The sequence below is a fragment of the Myotis yumanensis genome, unplaced genomic scaffold, assembly GCF_028538775.1.
Source record: "Myotis yumanensis isolate MYYU_CA2020_CCGP unplaced genomic scaffold, mMyoYum1.0.hap1 SCAF_18, whole genome shotgun sequence".
Taxonomy (NCBI): Eukaryota; Metazoa; Chordata; class Mammalia; order Chiroptera; family Vespertilionidae; genus Myotis; species Myotis yumanensis.
In genome coordinates this window covers 26,511,153-26,530,520 of record NW_027223769.1, presented here as the reverse complement: position 1 = coordinate 26,530,520, position 19,368 = coordinate 26,511,153, and the positions used below count along the sequence as shown (strand labels likewise).

Genomic DNA, 19,368 nt, shown 5'->3' with positions numbered 1-19,368 from the left:
GTCACGACCCACAGGTTGAGAAACGCTGTTCTAGGGGGTCCAGGCATTCCTGGCTTGGAGGTGCATGACTCCAGTCTCTGCTTTAGTCTTTACATGGCTCCTCCCCTGTGTCTCCTGTGAGGGTGATCTCATCCACAACCTTTAACTTAATTGCATCCGCAAAGACCCTATTTCCAAATAAGGTCACATTCACAGGTTTCAGGGGGTTAGCACTTGGACATATTTTTTTGGGGGGAGGGGGCACAATTCAACCCAGTACACTAAATGAATGTTTATCAGCTGTTCTTATTAAAATTAAATAAGAACATCATCCTATGACTTGATTTGAAGAGAGTCCTTTTCCTTTCTTGAATTTAAATTTTATTTATGCACAAAACAATACATGCACGTAGTGAAAAAAGTCAAATAGCAATATAAGAATTATAATGTGACAGCAGTTCCTTGCTTCACCTCTTTTTATTCTTGATTCTTAGTGCATGGAATCAATGACCATTAACTCTTAGATCTCTTCTGGTATTGACTTCTGCATTTCTAATGTTATACATATGCTGTTCTTATACTGTTATTTCTGAGCTTGTCAGTTTTGTTTGTTTGTTTTTTAAATATATTTCTTTATTGATTTCAGAGAGGAAGGGAGAAGGAGAGAGAGATAGAAACATCAATGATGAGAGAGAATCATTGATTGGCTGCCTCCTGCACACCCACTACTGGGGAACGAGCCCGCAACCCACGCATGTGCCCTTGACCGGAATCGAACCTGGGACCCTTCAGTCTGCAGGCTGATGCTCTATCCACTGAGCCAAGCCGGCTAGGGCTAGCTTGTCAGTTTTATCTGTTGTCTTTTAACCATTGAAGATGAGGAGTTAGCTTTCTTTGCAGCCAGTTTCCACAAGCACACACTTCTATCCTCATCTTCTGATTATTAACCATAGCACAAGTTTAGATTAAATAGTATGTTATTATGATTATAAATATTATTCACAGCTGAGCCACGTCATGTATTCGGATTACATTTCCTTTCTTGTGCTTTTGTTTTTACTAGAGTTACATATTTTCCGATTTTTTTCATTTGCGTAATTTTCTGTTTACCTATCACATCAGTTCCAAGCATTCTGATGGAGCTGAAATAATACTTCTTTCGGTGCACTTAGATGCATCATGTAATCTTCCATTTTCTTTCTTTCATCTAGAGATGACAACTTCTTATAAACTGTCTAATCTGGACTGGTTGCTTTCTCTTTTAAAAAAAATATTTTTTTACTGATTTCAGAGAGGAAGGGAGAGGGAGAGATAGAAACATCAATGATGAGAGAATCATTTATCAGCTGCCTCCTGCATGCCCCCCACTGGGGACTGAGCTCACAACCTAGGCATGTGCCTTGACCGGGAATCAAACTGTGACCTCTTAGTTCATAGGTCGATGCTCAACCACTGAACCACGCTGGCTGGGCTGGACTGGTTGCTTTCTAAACTATTGCCCCATAATGCCTTGGGACTTCTTTTCATCCCCATTCTAGGAATTCCTTTTGCCTTTCCCATGTGAATACATAGGATCCTGCATCTTTTCATTTACTTCCCTGGAGCACATTTTTTTCAGCAGCTTCCTGAGAAAGTTTCGGAAGCAACGTTTTTGAGACTTTGGAAATCTGAAAATATCATTGTTTTCCTGTCATGCTTGATTGATATTTTTCTTAGTTATAGCATTCTAGATTGGAAATAATTTTATCTGAAATTTGAAAGAATTGCATTGTCTTCTCGAATTCAGTATTGCTGTTGGGAAATCTGATGACATTCTGACTCCTGTTCTTTGTAAATGTGACTGGACGCTTGTATACTCTTTATCCCCAAGTTATCAAATTCCATGCCATTGTGCCTTAGTGTGCTTCTTTTCCCATTTATTGTTCTGGGCAATTGGGTCCTTTCTGTCTAGAAGTGTATTCCATTTCAGCTTAAATTTTCTTTTATGATTTTTTTTCGCTTTTCTATTTCTGGACTTACAATAGTCAGATATTGGACATTTTAAATGAATCCACTGTTTTAAGAAAACTTTTTCTCTCCTACTTGCGTACTCTAGACATTATGAATAATCCTGCTATGAACATTCATGTACAAGTTTTTGTGTGGATACATGTTTTCAATTCTTTTGGATATATACTTAGAAATGGAATTGCTGGGTCTTATGGTAATTCTATGTTTAACTTTTAAAAATATATATTTTTATTGATTTCAGAGGAAAGGAGAGGGAAAGAGAGATAGAAACATCAATGATGAGAGAGAATCATAGATCGGCTGCCTCCTGCAAGTTCCACACTGGGGACGGAGCCAGTAACCCAACTGGGAATCGAACTGTGACCTCCTGGTTCATAGGTCAATGCTCAACCACTGAGCCACGCCACCAGCTGGGCTTATTTTTTTTAAGTGCTCTCTCTAGATAATTCAAATGTGCGGAAAGAATTGAGATCCACTGCTCCAAGGCATTTCATATTTCATTAAAGTTAATTCTTCCTAACAGGATAAATTCTAATGCATCTCTTATGGCTATCTTTTTCCTCCTCTTTCATTGCCCTCCAGCCACCCTGACCCTGTTTTGTTCCTTATATTTCCAAGATATGCTAGCATCTCAGGAGATTTTGCTCTTGCCCTCTTATCTGCCTGAAGTGTTTTTCCACAGATATCCTCAGTTCCCTTCTTGTACTTCTTCAATCTTTGCCTCAAAAGTTACCTTCTCGCCTTAGCTGGTTTGGCTCAGTGAATAAGAACATCGGCCTTCGGACTGAAGGGTCCCCAGTTCGATTCTGGTCAAGGGCACATGCCTGGGTTGCAGGCTTGGTCCCCAGTAGGGGGCGTGCAGGAGGCAGCCGATCAGTGATTCTCTCTTATCATTGATGTTTCTCTCTCTCTCTCTCTCTCTCTCTCTCTCTCTCTTCCTCTCTGAAATCAATTTAAAAATATATTTAAAAATAAAGTTACCGTCTCAATGAAACTTCCTGTCCGTAACTTAAAATTTCTATTTCCAACCCTCAGCCCAAATTCCTGTCCTCCTCCACTGCTTTGTTTTTCTTCTGCTTCTCACCTGTATTGTTAGTCCTCTTATTTGTTTTCTATTTGGCAACCCTTCTCAGCACACGCCCTTTCCCTATGTGTCAATCTAGTGTGTGAAGAAGCCAGTGGGTGGAGCTTCATTCATTTCTTCTCCCCTGCGCTTCTTTTCTGTGTGCAGATACAAGTTTCTGACCCATATCACTTTCCATTTCCCGGGAGAACTTTTAAACATTTCTTGCAGAGCAGGTTTTGTTTGAGAAATTCTTTTTTTTTTTGTTTTCTCCTTCGCTTTTGAAGGATAACTTCGTTGGATACACAAATTCCAGGTTGGCGTTATTTTTTTTTTCAACACTATAAATATTTCACTGCACTTTCTTCTTGCTTCACAAGAAGGCTGCTGTGATCTGTATCCTTATTTCTCTGTAGGTAAAGTGTTTTCTCCCCTCTGCTTTCTTTCAAGATTTTCTCTTTGTCTTTGGTATGTCCAGGTGTAATTTTTTATATTTTTTTTTAGAAATTATTTGTTGTTTTGGTATTTATTCTGTTTGATGTTCTCTGGGTTTTCTGGACATGTGGTTTGGTATATGTCATTAATTTTGCAAAGTTCTTGGCTATCGATACTTCACATATTTCTTCTCTGTTTTTTCTCCGTCTGATATTTTAATTATGTGTATTTTGCATCTTTTAAAGTTGTCCCAAAATTCTTGGATGTTCTGTTGTTTTTATAAAGTATTTTTTCCTCTGTATGTTTCAGTTTGGGAGTTTCTATTACATATCTTCAAGCTCACTGATTCTTTCCTTAACCATGTTTAGTATACTGATGAGCCAGCCCATCGAAGCATTCTTCATTTATGTTACATTGGCTTGGATTTCCAGAATTTTCTTTTGAATCTTTCTTATGTTACCCTTCTGTTCATGGGTGTTGTCTACCTTTTTCATTAATGCCCTTAACGTATTAATCAGTTATTTTATTTATTTTTATGTATTTATTTTTAATCAGTTATTTTAAATTCTCTATCTGATAATTCCAAAATCTATATCATATCTAAGTCTGGTTTTGATGTTTGTGTTGTCTCTTCACACTGTTTTTTCTTGCCTTTTAGCATAACTTTTATTTTTTTAATTAAAAGCCAGACATGACGCATTAGGTAATAGGAATGGAGGTTTATGCTAACTCAGATTACTTGAAGTGATTTGGATGCAAACACTTCCCATTGCTATTGCCAGGGGGAAAATTACTTCAGCAGTGTACAGTTTTGCTGGGCTAGATGCTGTGTAATGCCTATTTTTTTTTTTCCTTACATGGTTTGGAAAGGTTTTACAGTTCAAGATACCTACCTTGTAACGTCAGATTGGTTTCTTGCTAATTGGATCTGGAAAGACAAACATAGCCCCACAGAATCGCCTAGATTACGATGAGTAAACTGTGGACTCTATGAAAGACACTGGAGAAGGAACACAAGGTGGTGTCACTGCTCTGTTTCCCCTGCTTTCCCAGTTGGCTTCGTTCTGAGCCTTCTTTAGAATTAACCTGGTTGATGTTGTTTTCGGGCCATGAAGGATATAGACCACGAGGTTCGGTCTTTTTCCCATTTGTGGGCCACGTGGAGCCTTCAAGTTTTATTCTCCAGGATTCTCTCCAGTTTGGAACAAAAGCTCAGGGAGAACAAGTGAGTTTAAAAACTGCTCTCAGTCAAGTTGCCTCAGGAAAGAAAGAGTCCCGGTGGATGTGAAGATTTTAAAGATGCTTTTATTTTTAAAGTCTATAAATAATGGATTCCCAGCCTTTCGTACCTTAACCTCAGTTACTAAAAGCCCCCAGGCTTAATGTAGAATCATTAATCTTTCCTTCATTTCTCAAGATAAGATCCTTTTTTTTCCCTTAAAATTATTGTTAAATTATGTAAAAGATCAAACATATGAAATGGTTCAGAGAATAGATAACAAACAGTCATAAAAACTACCATCTGGATTTAATGGATATTAACATTTTGCCATATTTGCTTCAGAACTTTTTTCATTAACAGACAAAATGCTGCAGATACAGTTGAAGTTCCCTAGGTCTCTCCTCACTCCAATTCCCCTGCTCCATCCTTCGCTTTCCCTGCTCCTCCAACTTCTGTCTAAATCAGCGGTTCTCAACCTGTGGGTCGCGACCCCTTTGGGGGTTGAACGACCCTTTCACAGGGGTTGCCTAAGACCATCGGAAAACACATATATAATTACATATTGTTTTTGTGATTAATCACTATGCTTTAATTATGTTCAATTTGTAACAATGAAATTGGGGGTCACCACAACATGAGGAACTGTATATTAAAGGGTCGCAGCATTAGGAAGGTTGAGAACCACTGGTCTAAATGGTGGGGTTCCTTCCCATCCATGCTTTTATACTTTCATTCCATTTATGCGTGTCCACAAGAATATATGAAATTGTTTTGTGTAAGTTCAAGTGTTATGCAATGGCATCATACTATATTTAGGCTGCCATTTGCTTATTTATTTATTTTTATTTATTTAAAAATATATTTTTATTGATTTCAGAGAGGAAGGGAGAGAGAGTGGAAGATAGAAACATCAATGATGAGCGAGAATCACTGATTGGCTGCCTCCTGCACGTCCCACAATGGGAATGGATCCTGCAACCCTGACCAGAAATTGAACCATGCCCTCCTGGTTCATAGGTCAACACTCAACCACTGAGCCACACCAGCTGGGCCATGAAATACCATTTTTATTAAAAACAAAACAAAAACAGACCTACTAAAGTTACTAGATTTGAGTATTTGGCAGTATTTTATTGAAAATGAACGAAGTGAGTCTGTCACTTCACGGAAAACAACTGACAATATCTGTTGCCAATGATAAAATATGAGTTTTTAAGTGAAAATTAGAATTTTGGAACACTTATATCTACCCCAAGAGCTGACAGCTCCCCAGTACTTAAAGATTACTAGCGACATTCACAAATGTGATTTTTTAAATATTGTACAATGAAATGAACACAATTTTATAATGTATAATGACATTTGGAATATCTGCATAACTCAATGAACCAATATTTTCCAAGTGATAGTTTACAATATTACAGAATTATGTATGAGTAAAAAGATCCATTCAAAGTTCAAGATAGACTTCTAGCAAAGATGGAATGACACGGACACCTTATGACTAATGACGTGGAATATCTTTTCATGTGCTTATTGGCCATCGGTATGTATATCTTTGGAGAACTGTTTATTTAGATCTTTTGCCCGTGAAAAATATTGGATGATGAGGGTTATGTTTTATTGTTGAACTGTGACTTTCTTTTTGGGGATGTTATATTAGGCCCTCCCTTCTCCAGGCTTTGATATAACAGTGTTCTTCTTAAGCTATAAAGACCTATCCAGGTTGAATAGCCATCATAAGACAGACAGACACGCCACCCTGCTGGAAATAGCATGGCCACAGAGCTTCAAGGTTTCTGGGTGTTTGTTTTTTTTTTTTTTTTTTTTTTGCTCTGTCCCTTTAAACTCGGATATTAAAATTGGGTCCAGTTCCTCAGTCTCTTATCAGATATTCTCTAAACCTACTGCTGTGTTTGTCTTGCAGTTTCCTGGTGATGACATGGCATCTGCCAGCGCCAGCCGGACAGGAGTGGCCCTGCCTTTTGAGAAGTCTCAGCTTACTTTGAAAGGTGAGTGGCACTGTGTAGAGTGTTTGTTAGTCATTTGAGGTCCAGCCCAGTGTGTGGGGAAGAGGTGGGTTTATACCACACTTGGGTCTGGAGAGCCAAAGACTGTGAAAGGCTTAAGAGTGTAACTGTTCATTCTCATCGGGTTGTCATAGTGTACCTGGAATTCTTGAAGAAGGACAAAAGGAACTTTTGGCCCAAATGATCTAAAATGGTGATTCCTGCCCTAGCTGGTTTGTCTCAATGGATAAAGCGTCGGCCTGCGGACTGAAGGGTCCCGGGTTCGATTACGGTCAAGGCACATGCCTGGGTTGCGGGCTCAATCTCCAGTAGGGATGGCCGGAGGCAGCCAATCAATGATTCTCTCTCATCATTGATGTTTCTATCTCTCTCTCCCTCTCCCTTCCTCTCTGAAATCAATAAAAATGTATTTAAAAAAAGAAACAGTAGAAAACAAAGCACAGCAAAGCAAACAACTGTTTGAAACCTATTGAAAGACAAAATGCCAGGTTCTATTCTGGTGCCTTCCTAAGAGCTTTGCAAGGGTATAATTTTGGCCATATGTGATTTTTGCCTTATTTGTTGACTTTAAAAACGAAATCCTATGTGAAGATGTGACTCCATGTAGAAGAGACTGGCATTTACATTTCATCACGGTAAATAAACTTTCTAGATAAACCTGCTTGTATCTCGATGCCTTTATTTATCTTGTCTTTTAGAAAAAGAAACATGCAACACATCAACCTGCTGCTTAATTATAAATTAGAGGGAAAAATGTTTCTTTACAGTGGAGAGACCTGGCAGACCTCACATTAACCAAGGGATAACCTCGCTTCCCCAGTAGGGTAACAGGGTGTGTGCATAAGTATACAATGTAACCTATGTAGTATTCTTGACAAAAATGTTCAGTGTGAATCTAATCATGAGGGAAACAATCAGAAAAATGCAGAATTTGGCATATTCTAGATGACAGTCGGAGGAAGTCTTTTAAAGTCATTGTCATGGAAAAAGAAGGGAGAGCATTCCAGCTTTTAAAAGGTTAAAGAGACGCCTTGGCTTGTTTGGTTCAGTGGATAGAGCGTCAGCCTGCAGACTGAAGGGTCCTAGGTTCGATTCTGATCAAGGGCATGTACCTTGGTTGTGGGCACATCCTCGGGGTGGGGGGGGTGGGGGAGTGTGTGCAGGAGGCAGCTGATCGATGTTTCTTTCTCATCGATGTTTCTAACTCTCTATCCCTCTCCCTCCTCTCTGTAAAAGGAGATCAGTAAAACATATTTAAAAAAATAAAAAAGGTTAAGGAGACAACAACCAAATGCAGTGTGCTCATCTTGATTGGATCCTGGATTGGGGGGAAAACAGCTATAAAAATATGTCTGGAACAATTGAGGAAATTTAGATATGGAATGAATTTTAGAATTGATAGAGCCGGTAACTGAATTTTTTAAAAAAAATATATTTTATTGCTTTTTTTACAGAGAGGAAGGGAGAGGGATAGAGAGTTAGAAACATCAATGAGAGAGAAACATTGATCAGCTGCCTCCTGCACACTCCCTACAGGGAATGTGCCAGCAACCAAGGCACATGTCCTTGACTGGAATCGAACCTGGGACCCTTTAATCCGAAGGCTGATGCTCTATCCACTGAGCCAAACCAGTTAGGGCATGAATTTTTTTAGGTATAATGATGGCAGTGTGTGGTTAGGTGGGAAGATGTCTTTATACTTAGGAGTTGCATTCTGAAAAGTATTTAGGGCTGATCTCTCATGATATCTACAATTTACTTTCAAATGGTTTACCAGAAAAAAAGTGTGTAGATATAGACACACACACAATTATAGACATAAATATCATATATTTATATCCTGTGTGGTCCAATAGGGTAGCCACTGTAGCCCCATAGAACTATTTACATTAAAGTAAATTAATTAAATTTACAATTCAAATCCTCAGTCCCACTAGCCATTGTTCAAGTGCTCAATATCCACATGTGTCAGAGGGCAATGCATTGGACAACGCCGAGGTAGAATATTTTCATTATCACAGAGGTTCTCTTGAGTAGCACTGATATAAACACACACATAGAGGGAAATAAAGCAAGTGTGGCAAAATGATAATTGGTGAAGAGCATACAATTATTCTATTTTTTCAACCTTTCTGTAGATTGGGAACTTCAAAATAACTGCAAAATGTGACTCTAGATTGGAACAGAAAACAATTCCCTTTTGTGCTATAGTGGACTTTGGTAGGACCATTGGCAAAATTTGAATAAGGTCTGCAGATAATAGTATTAAGGAATGCTAAATTTGCGCATGTTGATATTTATACTGTGGTTATATTAGAAAATGTCTTTGTTCTTAGAAATACACACTGAAGTATTTAGAAGTAAAGGGGTACAGCATCTACAACTCACTCCCAGAGTTTTAGGAGGAAAAATGTGTATGTGTGTGAGGGAAATTCAGGGGAGAGAGAGAATAAATAATAAAGCAAATAGATAAAAAGTTAATATTTGGTGACTGGGTAAAAAGTTTATAGGAATTCTTTGTATTGTTCTTGCAATTTTCCTAAAAACTTTGCTGAAATTATGTAAAATTAAAAAAAGGGAAAAGGTAGAAAAACACCTAGGGGGAAAAGCTAGAGGACAAAAAAGGAAACGTCATGGCAGATTTCAAAGAATTGGCCTGGGAGCTGGGAGACTTGAATGTAGGTTTAGCTCTGGCTCTGACGAACTTTAGGATTTTGGATATGTTATTTCACCTCCCTGGATCTTAGTTGGTCAAATGATTAAATAAAGGGTTTGAACTTGTTGATTTCAAAGAAACGGCCTAGCTCAAAATTATAGGACTATAATTAGTCCCTTTCTTTTAAGGGCCTGCATGCAGAGCTATTCTTGCACCACCAGGTGGCCTCAGTTAGCCTTGATCAGTGTGTAAAGTATTTCATTTTTCTACCCTGGGCCACATTTCCCAGGACCCCAACCTTTTTCCCCTGGTACCACCCCTTTTTGCTCCTGGATCTTAGCCACAACTTTTGATGTTGTTCTTTGAATTTCTCTCTACTCTCCTTTTGGGCCTGAAGAAGAGAGCTATTGCTAAAAACAATCCAGAGGTGGGTGTGTCCTTTGCCAAATTGTGGCCCCTTACAGGACTGTCACCTCTCGGAAGGGCCTGGGAGGGAGAGGTTTGCTACCTCTTGACAGAGGGGAGCTCAGGCTACAACAGTCTTGCCGTCATAGGTAAGGAGTGTCAGTCATATGCTCTTCTCTGGGGCGTAGGATTGAAGGCATCTAGATGTGTTTCATCCTAATGACCTGGCGTTCTCGTGGCTAATATATGCTCTCAGAGGAGCTTGCCTGGCCTTGGGCGGATTCTTGCTTAGCTTGTGCTCTCTGAGTCCCTGGCTTGCTGGTGCCAAGTGAACATCAGAAACGCTGCCACACGAAGAGGAAATGCAGATGGTAACAAGCACATGGAAAAAATATTCAGTCTCACTGGGAATTGAAGGAAAGCATTAGAACAAATAAGCAAAGTCTGGTAATGGCACAAAACATGGCATAGTCAGGCTGCCCAGTTGCACATCCTGGCTCAAAGCTTCCTGGCTCTGTGGCCTGGGGCAGTGACCTGGCTTCCTCAAGCCTGTTTCCTCCTGGTGAAACGGGGGTGATGACATATTCCCTGCTGCATGGGTTTGTTGTGAGGATTCAGGTAGATGGTGTGTGCTTAGCATAGTACCTATAAAAAGTACTCAGTTCTTAGCTATTATCTTTATGCTGTTTTTTTAAACCTGCGATATTTGCAAAGAATGAAAAAACATTGCACTCAGTGTTATACAGTGTTTGGTGAAATGGACATCTTCTTATAGTGCTCGTGGGCATCTACAGATTTACCCTTTTTAGAAAGAAATTAGGCAGTTTTAGGAACTTTTAAAAAAAATGTTCATAGATTTGGGAGGATACTCAGAAATGCAAGCAAATACTGTATATACATTTATGGTAATTTTCCCAGAGCAAAAAATTAGAAGCAATCTATTCATCAGTGAAAGGATAGTTAACTAAGTTATGGCATATTCTTGTAATGGGCTTGTGTTACTGCCTTTAAAATGGATTTTGGGAGGAGAAGAATTTTTAAAGAATTGGGGACATAAAAGTTGAAAGTCTGGAAAGTCTGAATTTACCAACATCTTGTTTTTAGCTTAGGAGTGATTTTTGGTTCTTATGCTTCATATTTTTTTTTGTGTGTGTGTGTCCTGACGTTTTTAAAAAGTTTTCTTAAAATCAGGAAAAAACCCAAAAATTTATTTTTTGATCGAAATAGCAAAAAAGAGTGACACCATCTGCCACAGGGGGGCAGCTGGGAGCCCTCTGCCTCATCCTTGACTTTTTCTTTCTTTCCTGTCCAGTGGTGTCAGCAAAGCCCAAGGTGCACAATCGCCAACATCGAATTAACTCATTTGTGGAAGTGGCAGTGGATGGACTGCCCAGTGAGACCAAGAAGACTGGGAAGCGAATCGGGAGCTCCGAGCTTCTCTGGAATGAGATCATCATTTTGTAAGAGAACGTCCCTTCTCTTTTGAATGCAGTAACGTGGGGGAAAGAGAGAAGGCGCTCCAGGCGGGTTGTGGTGGGAGATCCAGGTGTCCTGTGGAGCCTCTGAGTCTTCAGCCTTTGGTACCCGAGGTGCCTCTCTTTATTAGTAAGTGTTTCCACATCATTGAGCTCACAGAGTGTTCATTATTAGCTAGGTGGTTACAGGGTCAGCTTTGGGGGGTTAGGGGTTATGTGAGCGTCTTCCTGTTGGGGTCCTCCCCGCCCTTCCAAGTTGTCAGCAATACCTGTTTTCTTCTAAGGCAATCAGAGTGATTGATCTGCTTGGATGTGATGAATCAACTGTTTGTTTTCCAGGAATGTCACGGCCCAGAGTCATTTAGATTTGAAGGTCTGGAGCTGCCATACCTTAAGAAATGAACTGCTAGGCACCGCCTCTGTCAACCTCTCCAATGTCCTGAAGAACAATGGGGGCAAAAGTACGTATGACAAAGGGGTGGCTGATGTGATTCATTTACGTGTGTGGGGAGAAGCATTTGGAGGCATGGTTTTCTCTTTTCCTGCCCGATAAACCTGGTGATGTCGTTTCCCCCAGGCCCAGGGCCTGCAGTGACTCTGCTCCCACGGATGCTGTCCGAGGGGTTTTAGGAAGGCTGAAGGCTTCTTTCTGCAGAACTCGGCCCCTTTTCCAGCGGCTTTCGTGGTGGGATGCAGTGACTTGTCCCCTGGATCCTTCGCAAGGATCAGTGCTTTTCCTCTGCCCCTCTTTCCCCAGTCCAGGAGATGGGACCTGTACAATCAGACTGGCCAGTGCCTCCAGCCTACACATTACTGCCCCAGTCTGAGTCCTGGAACAGAACAAAGGAACTGCTGTGTGTGTGTGTGTGTGTGTGTGTGATGTTACAGATATGCCCTGTGCCTAGTAGGCACTCAATAAACATCTGTTGGAAGCTCTAGCGTAATTACTCAGGGTGCCTCTGCTGCATGGAAACCTAAACCATAACATCTATTTATTGTTGTTTGTGGTCAGTGGCATAACCGTGGCTGTGGTATCCGAACCCTCCCTCATAATGCCTCTATTCAGAGCAGTACCATATGTGGCGAGGGAGTGCCACAGAAAGAAAGGCTCCTTTTTCTCTTGAAGGCTGCTGTCTAGAAAATATTTTCTGAGAGTGGATTTAGCTTGAGAGAGGTGTGGGGGCGGGGCGTGCTGAGTCCCAGGGAGAGCGCGGCATTGATTCCGGTCCTTTCCTTCCGAGCCTGTCCTTTCTGACGGGCCACTCGGGTGGAGTTTGAGGCTCCCTTGGTCTTTTCCTTTCTGCGTGGCACACAGAGATGTGGAGAACCCACCTGGGCTGTGGGTACTGCTTAAAATCAGGAGTATGTGTCTATTTTAATTCTGTAGGGAACTCGCTGGTGCTCTGTCTTCTGAGTTGGTCTTTATTTTCCCGAACCTTATGCTGCCTTTTATGATTTGTTCTCAAGTGTATTATATCTTTTGGAGATACAATTGTGGGCATTCTCGAATTTGGATCAGCATCCTTTTCTTTCCTTTTTCATTTGTCCAGTCAACATACTTTTGCTTTTGATTATAAACATAAATGTAGAAAACGTGGGAATTACAGAAAAGCACACAGATACACAAAGGAAACAAAATGTTCCTGTAAGCACAGCACTTAGTGATAATTATTAACATTTTGATACATACCCTTCTGAGCTTTTTTCTTGTGTGCAAATATGTATTAATACTTAAGACATCAATCCAAATTGAGATAATAAAAGAATAGTATTTTGCAGCATGTATTTCTCTCTTGAAAAGGTATCAAGTATCTTAATTTATTTTTAATTATAAAATATACATAACATCGAATTTACCATCTTAACCATTCTTTTGTTGTTGTTAATCCTCACCTGAGGATATTTTTTTCCATTGCTTTTCAGAGAGAGCGAAATGGAGGGAGGGAGGAGGGAAAGAAGGAGGGAGAGAGAGAAAGAGAGAGAAACATCAATATGAGGGAGACACATGGACTGGTTGCCTCCCACACATGCCCTGACTAGGGGCAGGGTGCGAACTGCAATCCAGATAGGCGCCCTTGACCAGGGATCGAACCTGCGATCTTTTGGTACACAAGCAGTGCTGTAACCACTGAGAAAGACCATCCAGGGCTAATGGTTCTTAAATGTAAAGTTCAGTGGCATTAAGTACATTCATATTGTCATGTAGCCAGCACTACCATCTGTCTCCAGAACTCTTTCTTCTTCCCAAATGCAAACTCTGTACCCATTAAAAACAACAACTCCCCCTTTCCTCCCTTTTCTCCACTCCCTATTATTCTACTTTTGGTCTCTATGACATGTCTACTTTAGTTACCTCATCTAAGTGGAATCATACAGTATTTCCCTTTTTGTGATAGGCTTATTTCACTTAGCATAATGTCCTCCAGGCTTACGCATGTTGTAGCATATATCAGAATCTCCCTTTTAAAGGCCGAGTAATATTCCATTGTATGAATATACCACATTTTGTTTATTCGTCCATCCAAGGACACTTGGATTTCTTCTACCTTTTGCCTATAACATAGTGCTGTTATGAATATGGGTGCACAAATATCTCTTTAAGTCTTTGCTTTCAATTCTTTTGCATACATACTCAGAAGTAGAATTACTGGATAATGTGTTATTTCCATTTTTACTTTTTTGAGGAATCACCGTACTGTTTTCTATAGCTGCTGCACCATAAAATATATCAAAATAGCTTTAATTTTTCTTCCAAAATTCAGTTTTTGATGACTGCCTGGTAGTAGTCTATCAGATGGCTGTATGAAAAACTGAACATTTGGATAGATTTCAGTGTTTCACAATCACAAATCCTATATGCTAAAAGGCTAATATGCAAATCGACCGAATGGTGGAACAACTGTTCGCTTTGATGAGCACTGACCACCAGGGGGCAGACACTTGCCACAGGAGCTGCCCCCTGGAGGTCAGTGCACTCCCACAGGGGGAGCACCACTCAGTCAGAAGTCGGGCTGTAAACGGGCGGTAAGGAGCAAGGGGTCCCGGACTTTAAGAGCCCCAGACTGCAAGAGGGATGGCTGTCCAGGGGGGATCGGGTCTAAGTCGGCAGGCGGACATCCCCTGAGGGGTCCTGGACTGCGAGAGGGGATTCCCTCCCACTAGTGCACGATTTTCTTGCACTGGGCCACTAGTAATGCTATGATAGACATGAAAGTTCTTAAATCTTTCTGCCCATTGTTTAACATTTACTTGAGATAAATGACTGAAGGTTTATTTATTTTTTGCCTACTTGCTAATTAACATTATGTCACGTTTGCTCAATCTCTTTCTTTTTTGGCTGTAGTATTTTCAATAGATGTCTCAGTATTTTTTTTTTTTTTTTTTTTAAATATATTTTATTGATTTTTTACAGAGAGGAAGGGAGAGAGATAGATAGTTAGAAACATCGATGGGAGAGAAACATCAATCAGCTGCCTCCTGCACATCTCCCACGGGGGATGTGCCCGCAACCCAGGCACATGCCCTCGACCGGAATCGAACCTGGGACCCTTCAGTCCGCAGGCCGACGCTCCATCCACTGAGCCAAACCGGTTTTGGCGATGTCTCAGTATTTTATCCTAGATTCTTTAGCATGCATCTCTTAAAAATAGGACATTTTCTTACATAGTTATCATACCATTATCACACCAATCGTATTAACCAATCATGAATTCTTTATTATCACCTATTACCCAGTTTATATTTGATTTTATGATTTGTCTCAAAGTGTTGTTTTAAAATTGGTTTGCTTGAATCTGGATTTGGTCTGGGTCCTCTTGTTGCATTAGGTTGTTATTTCTGTGACGTCCTCCCACCTTTTCTCTGATTTATTGAAGGTGATTCAGTGTTTTAAAGTATGCTTATTGCCTTATCCTTTATTCATTTTTATATTGAAGTGTGTAGTTTTCACTGTTAGTTTTAAAAGAGCTCTTTATATGTTTTTATTTTATTTTTAAAATTGATTCTTAGAGGAAGGAAGAGAGAAACGTTGGTTTGTTGTTACACTTATTTATGGAATCGTTGGTTGATTCTTATATGTGCTCTGACTGGGGCTCAAACTCACAACCTTGGCGTATTGGGACGATGCTCTAACCAACTGAGCTACCTGGCCAGAGCTGAGCTCTTTATGTGTTAAGGCTATTATTCTTTGTCTTATAATTTGTAAACATTTTTCTAGTTTTTCATTTTAATTTTTTAGGCTTTCATTTTCTCTTTCCAAACAGATGTTTTAAAGTTTTTGTAGTTGAATCTGTCACCCTTTATATTTTCAACTTTTTCTTTTATGCTTCGAAAGGCTTTTCCCATTCTGAAATCAGGTCAATAGTCACTTCTATTTTTTTCTAGTACATTATGATTTTTATTTTTTCATATTTTATCCTTCATCCATCATCCAGACAAATTTATTTTTTGTGCACAGTGTGATTAGGGATCTATTTAACTTTTCCCAAATAGTTAACTGATAGCTTTATTATTGCTTATTGAATAATCCATCTATTTCCCCTTTGATTTGATTTGGTACCTTCAGCATATATTAAAAACATATGTATACTTGGGCCTGTTTATGGATTTTCCATTTCATTTGTTGTTTTAAAATCACTCTGTCTTAGCTATTGTAACATTATAAATGTTTTAATCTCTGACAGTTCAAGTTTCTCTTCTTTTCAAAATCTTCCTTCTTTTCTTTGCATGTATGTATGACATCATCATATGAACTAAATTATTTTGTCAAGTTCTCCCCTCTTTCTACTTTTTTCCCCTCAAATCCCTTGAGGTTTTATTAGAATCCTATCATTTAAAATGTTCTTTTATGGGGAATTTCCATGCTGATTCTTTGTATCCAGGAACATAGATGTCTCTAAATTCATTCAAATCATTTTGAAGTTATCTTTAGATAGACTCTTTTAATTTTAAAAGTAATTTTGCTATTATTTTTAATGGTATCTTTTCCTATTAGGTCTTCTAACCTGCTGTTTTTAGCATACAACTATTAGTTTCTGCATTTTCTTTTATATTCTGTCCGTTGCTGAATTCTTAATATAGGTTTAAATAGTTTCTTTTGACTTTTCTTGGGAGATATTCATGTGGTTCCTAAGACTGATAATTTTGCTCATCTTATTAGATAATTATACTTCTTTTTCTTGTGAGTTGCTTTGTGTACACTTTCCCGTTTTAGTGGTGATGGAGCGGGTGTATGGCCGTGTCTAATAACCGTGCTTCCAGTGGCTCTCCTCAGGGTGTAGGGCTGCGTGTTAGTAACCTTTCTTCTTGGTTCATTAATCATTGTTGTTTTTCCTTTAAAAATCAGGAAAGGGGTTGAATTTTTAGCAAAATATCTTTTAAGCAACCATTGGGATAATTATATGATTTTTCTCCCTTCCATTTATTTTATTAGTTTTCTAATAGTAACAATTTCAGAATATCTAGAAAACACCTAATTGCTCATGCTAGATTATTTCTTGAAAGTTTTGTTAGAATTGCTCGTTATTATTTTATTTGGGGGCTTTCCATCTATATTCATAAATGACATTTGTCTGTAGTTTTGTGCTATTTTTGTCGGCTTTGGAATTGAGGTTAAGCTAATTTTATACAGTAAGTTGAAGTGCTTTCCAACTTTGAGAACAGACTGTATAACATGGGAATTATCTGTTCCATGAGTACAGGAAGGAGCTCACCCATAAAACCAACTGGGTCTGGCAGCTTTCTTTGAAATAATTCTATGATGACTTTTTCAGTATTTTCCCCATAATGATTTGGTTTGTTCAACTTTTTTGATTCATCTTGCATCAATTTTTAAAAAATATATATTTTATTGATTTTTTACAGAGAGGAAGGGAGAGGGATACAGAGTTAGAAACATTGATCAGCTGCCTCCTGCACACCCCCTACTGGGGATGTTCCCACAACCAAGGTACGTGCCCTTGACCGGAATCGAACCTGGGACCCTTGAGTCCGCAGGCCGACGCTCTATCCACTGAGCTAAACCGATTAAGGCTATCTTGCATCAATTTTGTTAATTCATATATCCTGAGAAAATTATTTTATGAGATTTTCAAATTTATTAGTGTAAAGATCTTAAATAGCATTCTCTTTGGTATTTGTATTTTTCCCCAATTTTTTTTTTGACTAGCATAAATACTTTTGTTTTAACTTTTGATTTTTTTAATTGATTTTTTTTTTCAGGACAACTTCTTGGATTTATTTATCAGGTGTACCATATTTTCTAATATTAACTTTCATTTTTAGCTTTATTAACTTTTTTTCAACCATTTGCCCTTAGACCTGTTATATATATCTTATTTATTCAATCAGTCAATCAGTCAGTAAGTCTTGTATAGCTTTTGAATTGAAAGCTTAGTGCATTTAGTCTTGCTTAATAATGAAAACGTTGTTTTTGGAGTTTAAAGTGAAAGTGAGTTTATTAGCAAAGCAGTGAAACAGAAAGTGGCTACTCCACAGACAGAGTAGCTCCCATTGAACAGAATTTGCTTCCTTTATTGAGGTTCACTTAATGGGGGGGGAGCATATTCATTAAGGGGGGGGGAATATTCAGGTCCTTCCAGGGAATGGAGTAGGAGATTTCTCAGAGGAGCTTCCCCCGGCCGTGCTGTGCCCCTTCCATTTCTCATCATGGCATGATGACTGTGTCGTTTAGCATGCTAGCATCTTATCATGAGCATATCGTGAGACTCGGGGGCTCCTGTTAGGTGAAATTAGTTGCTTCCTTGAAAACATTGTTGCTTTGCACTTGCCTTCGATGTTGTTTGTGGCGGCGGCTGCAGCTCCTGCCGCTCTTCCCAGCACCAGCCATAGCACTTTGAATGTGTGGCTGGGTTGAGGAGTAAGGTATGTCAGATCCAAATCTAATGGAAAATGTGGATTGTATTAGGACAGTGGGCTTCATTCTCTTAGAAAAGCAAGTCTTTGAGGGTGACCAGGACATAGCTGGCATGCATAACATTCCAGCCATGTTTCATCACGGCTGTTTCTGGTGATTACACATCTGTCATGTAGGGAAGTGGTTATGAACATGTAGGCTCTAGAGTCAGACTACCTGGGTTCGAATCCTGGTTCCACTAGCTTTGTGACATCTTTCAGTCTCTTAACCTTCTGTTTCCTCTTCTGTAAAATGTTGTTTTGAGATTAAATGAGCTAACAGCATTGCCTGATACATGTAAGCATATATAAGCAGTAACAATAGTAGTAGTTATTGTCTCCTCTGGTACTTTTTTCCCCAAAGATGGGGAGGTTTGAATCCCAGAGATGGGCAACAGAGACACTGTTTGCTGATGGGGGACCTTGCCTGAATGGGAGGCAGGCGTGAAGTTGTTCAGGAGATAATTCCAAGAGGAACAAATACAAAAGCTTTGAGGGCCCTGGAGTGGGGAGGCTGACATTAATGTGGGACGTTTCAGCACCTTGATCTCGGAGCCTGTGCCCCTTGGGGAGCTGCTGAGCTGAAAGTTTCCGGAGCGGTCTCTACCTATGAATTCATTTTCGTCGGCGAGTGGGTCACAGTATGCGAGGTGACTTTTCTCGCCGTGGCCTGCTCTTCCTGAAACCATTTTTCCTGGGAAAGGGCCTGATGAGTAGCGTTTTTCTGCTCCATGAGACACAATTCCTTCTTTCACTTGCTCCCTTGTTTTCCCCTGGGTGGACTTGGAAGTTGACTGGGGAACTCAGCTGGTGTTTTATGCCTTCCTTTGGCAGAGGGATGCTATGGTGGAGGGTTTACTCAAGTCTTGCAGTTGTGTAATGGTCAGCCTCTGCTGGCTTTCTGTGGGGACATCGAACTGGCCGGGCCTGCAAAAAGGACTTGACCAAAAGCGCTGGTTGGCTGTAGTCATCTCTGTGTGGAAGCCAGATTTTGAGGTTGAATACTGATTTTTAAAAATGTGTTTATTAGGGGAATTTTCAAACAATCCCCATCACCCAGTGTCTGTTTTAATCAGCAGGTTTTGTCTGTACCTGCCCACTGATGACCTTGCTAAACTGACAGCAGGTAGCCCCAAGACTCAGTTTTCTCTTCCAGCTCTCCGCTTCCGCCGCGGGCCTCA

General features: G+C 39.7%; 1 protein-coding gene across 2 annotated transcripts in view; it reads left to right on the top strand.

Annotated features, from left to right (window-relative positions):
- The window catches only part of WWP2 (WW domain containing E3 ubiquitin protein ligase 2), a 116,569-nt gene that overhangs the window by 7,670 nt on the left and 89,531 nt on the right, over positions 1-19,368 (top strand). Inside the window, exons 2-4 of one of the 2 annotated variants that reach the window (XM_070398925.1) lie at positions 6,637-6,721; positions 11,113-11,260; positions 11,615-11,736. In XM_070398925.1, the coding sequence (XP_070255026.1) occupies positions 6,652-6,721; positions 11,113-11,260; positions 11,615-11,736 (340 nt within the window). In that variant the 5' untranslated portion in view covers positions 6,637-6,651. Of the gene's footprint in view, positions 1-6,636; positions 6,722-11,112; positions 11,261-11,313; positions 11,406-11,614; positions 11,737-19,368 lie in introns of those variants that run through there. The other variant, XM_070398926.1, reaches the window with a different exon arrangement.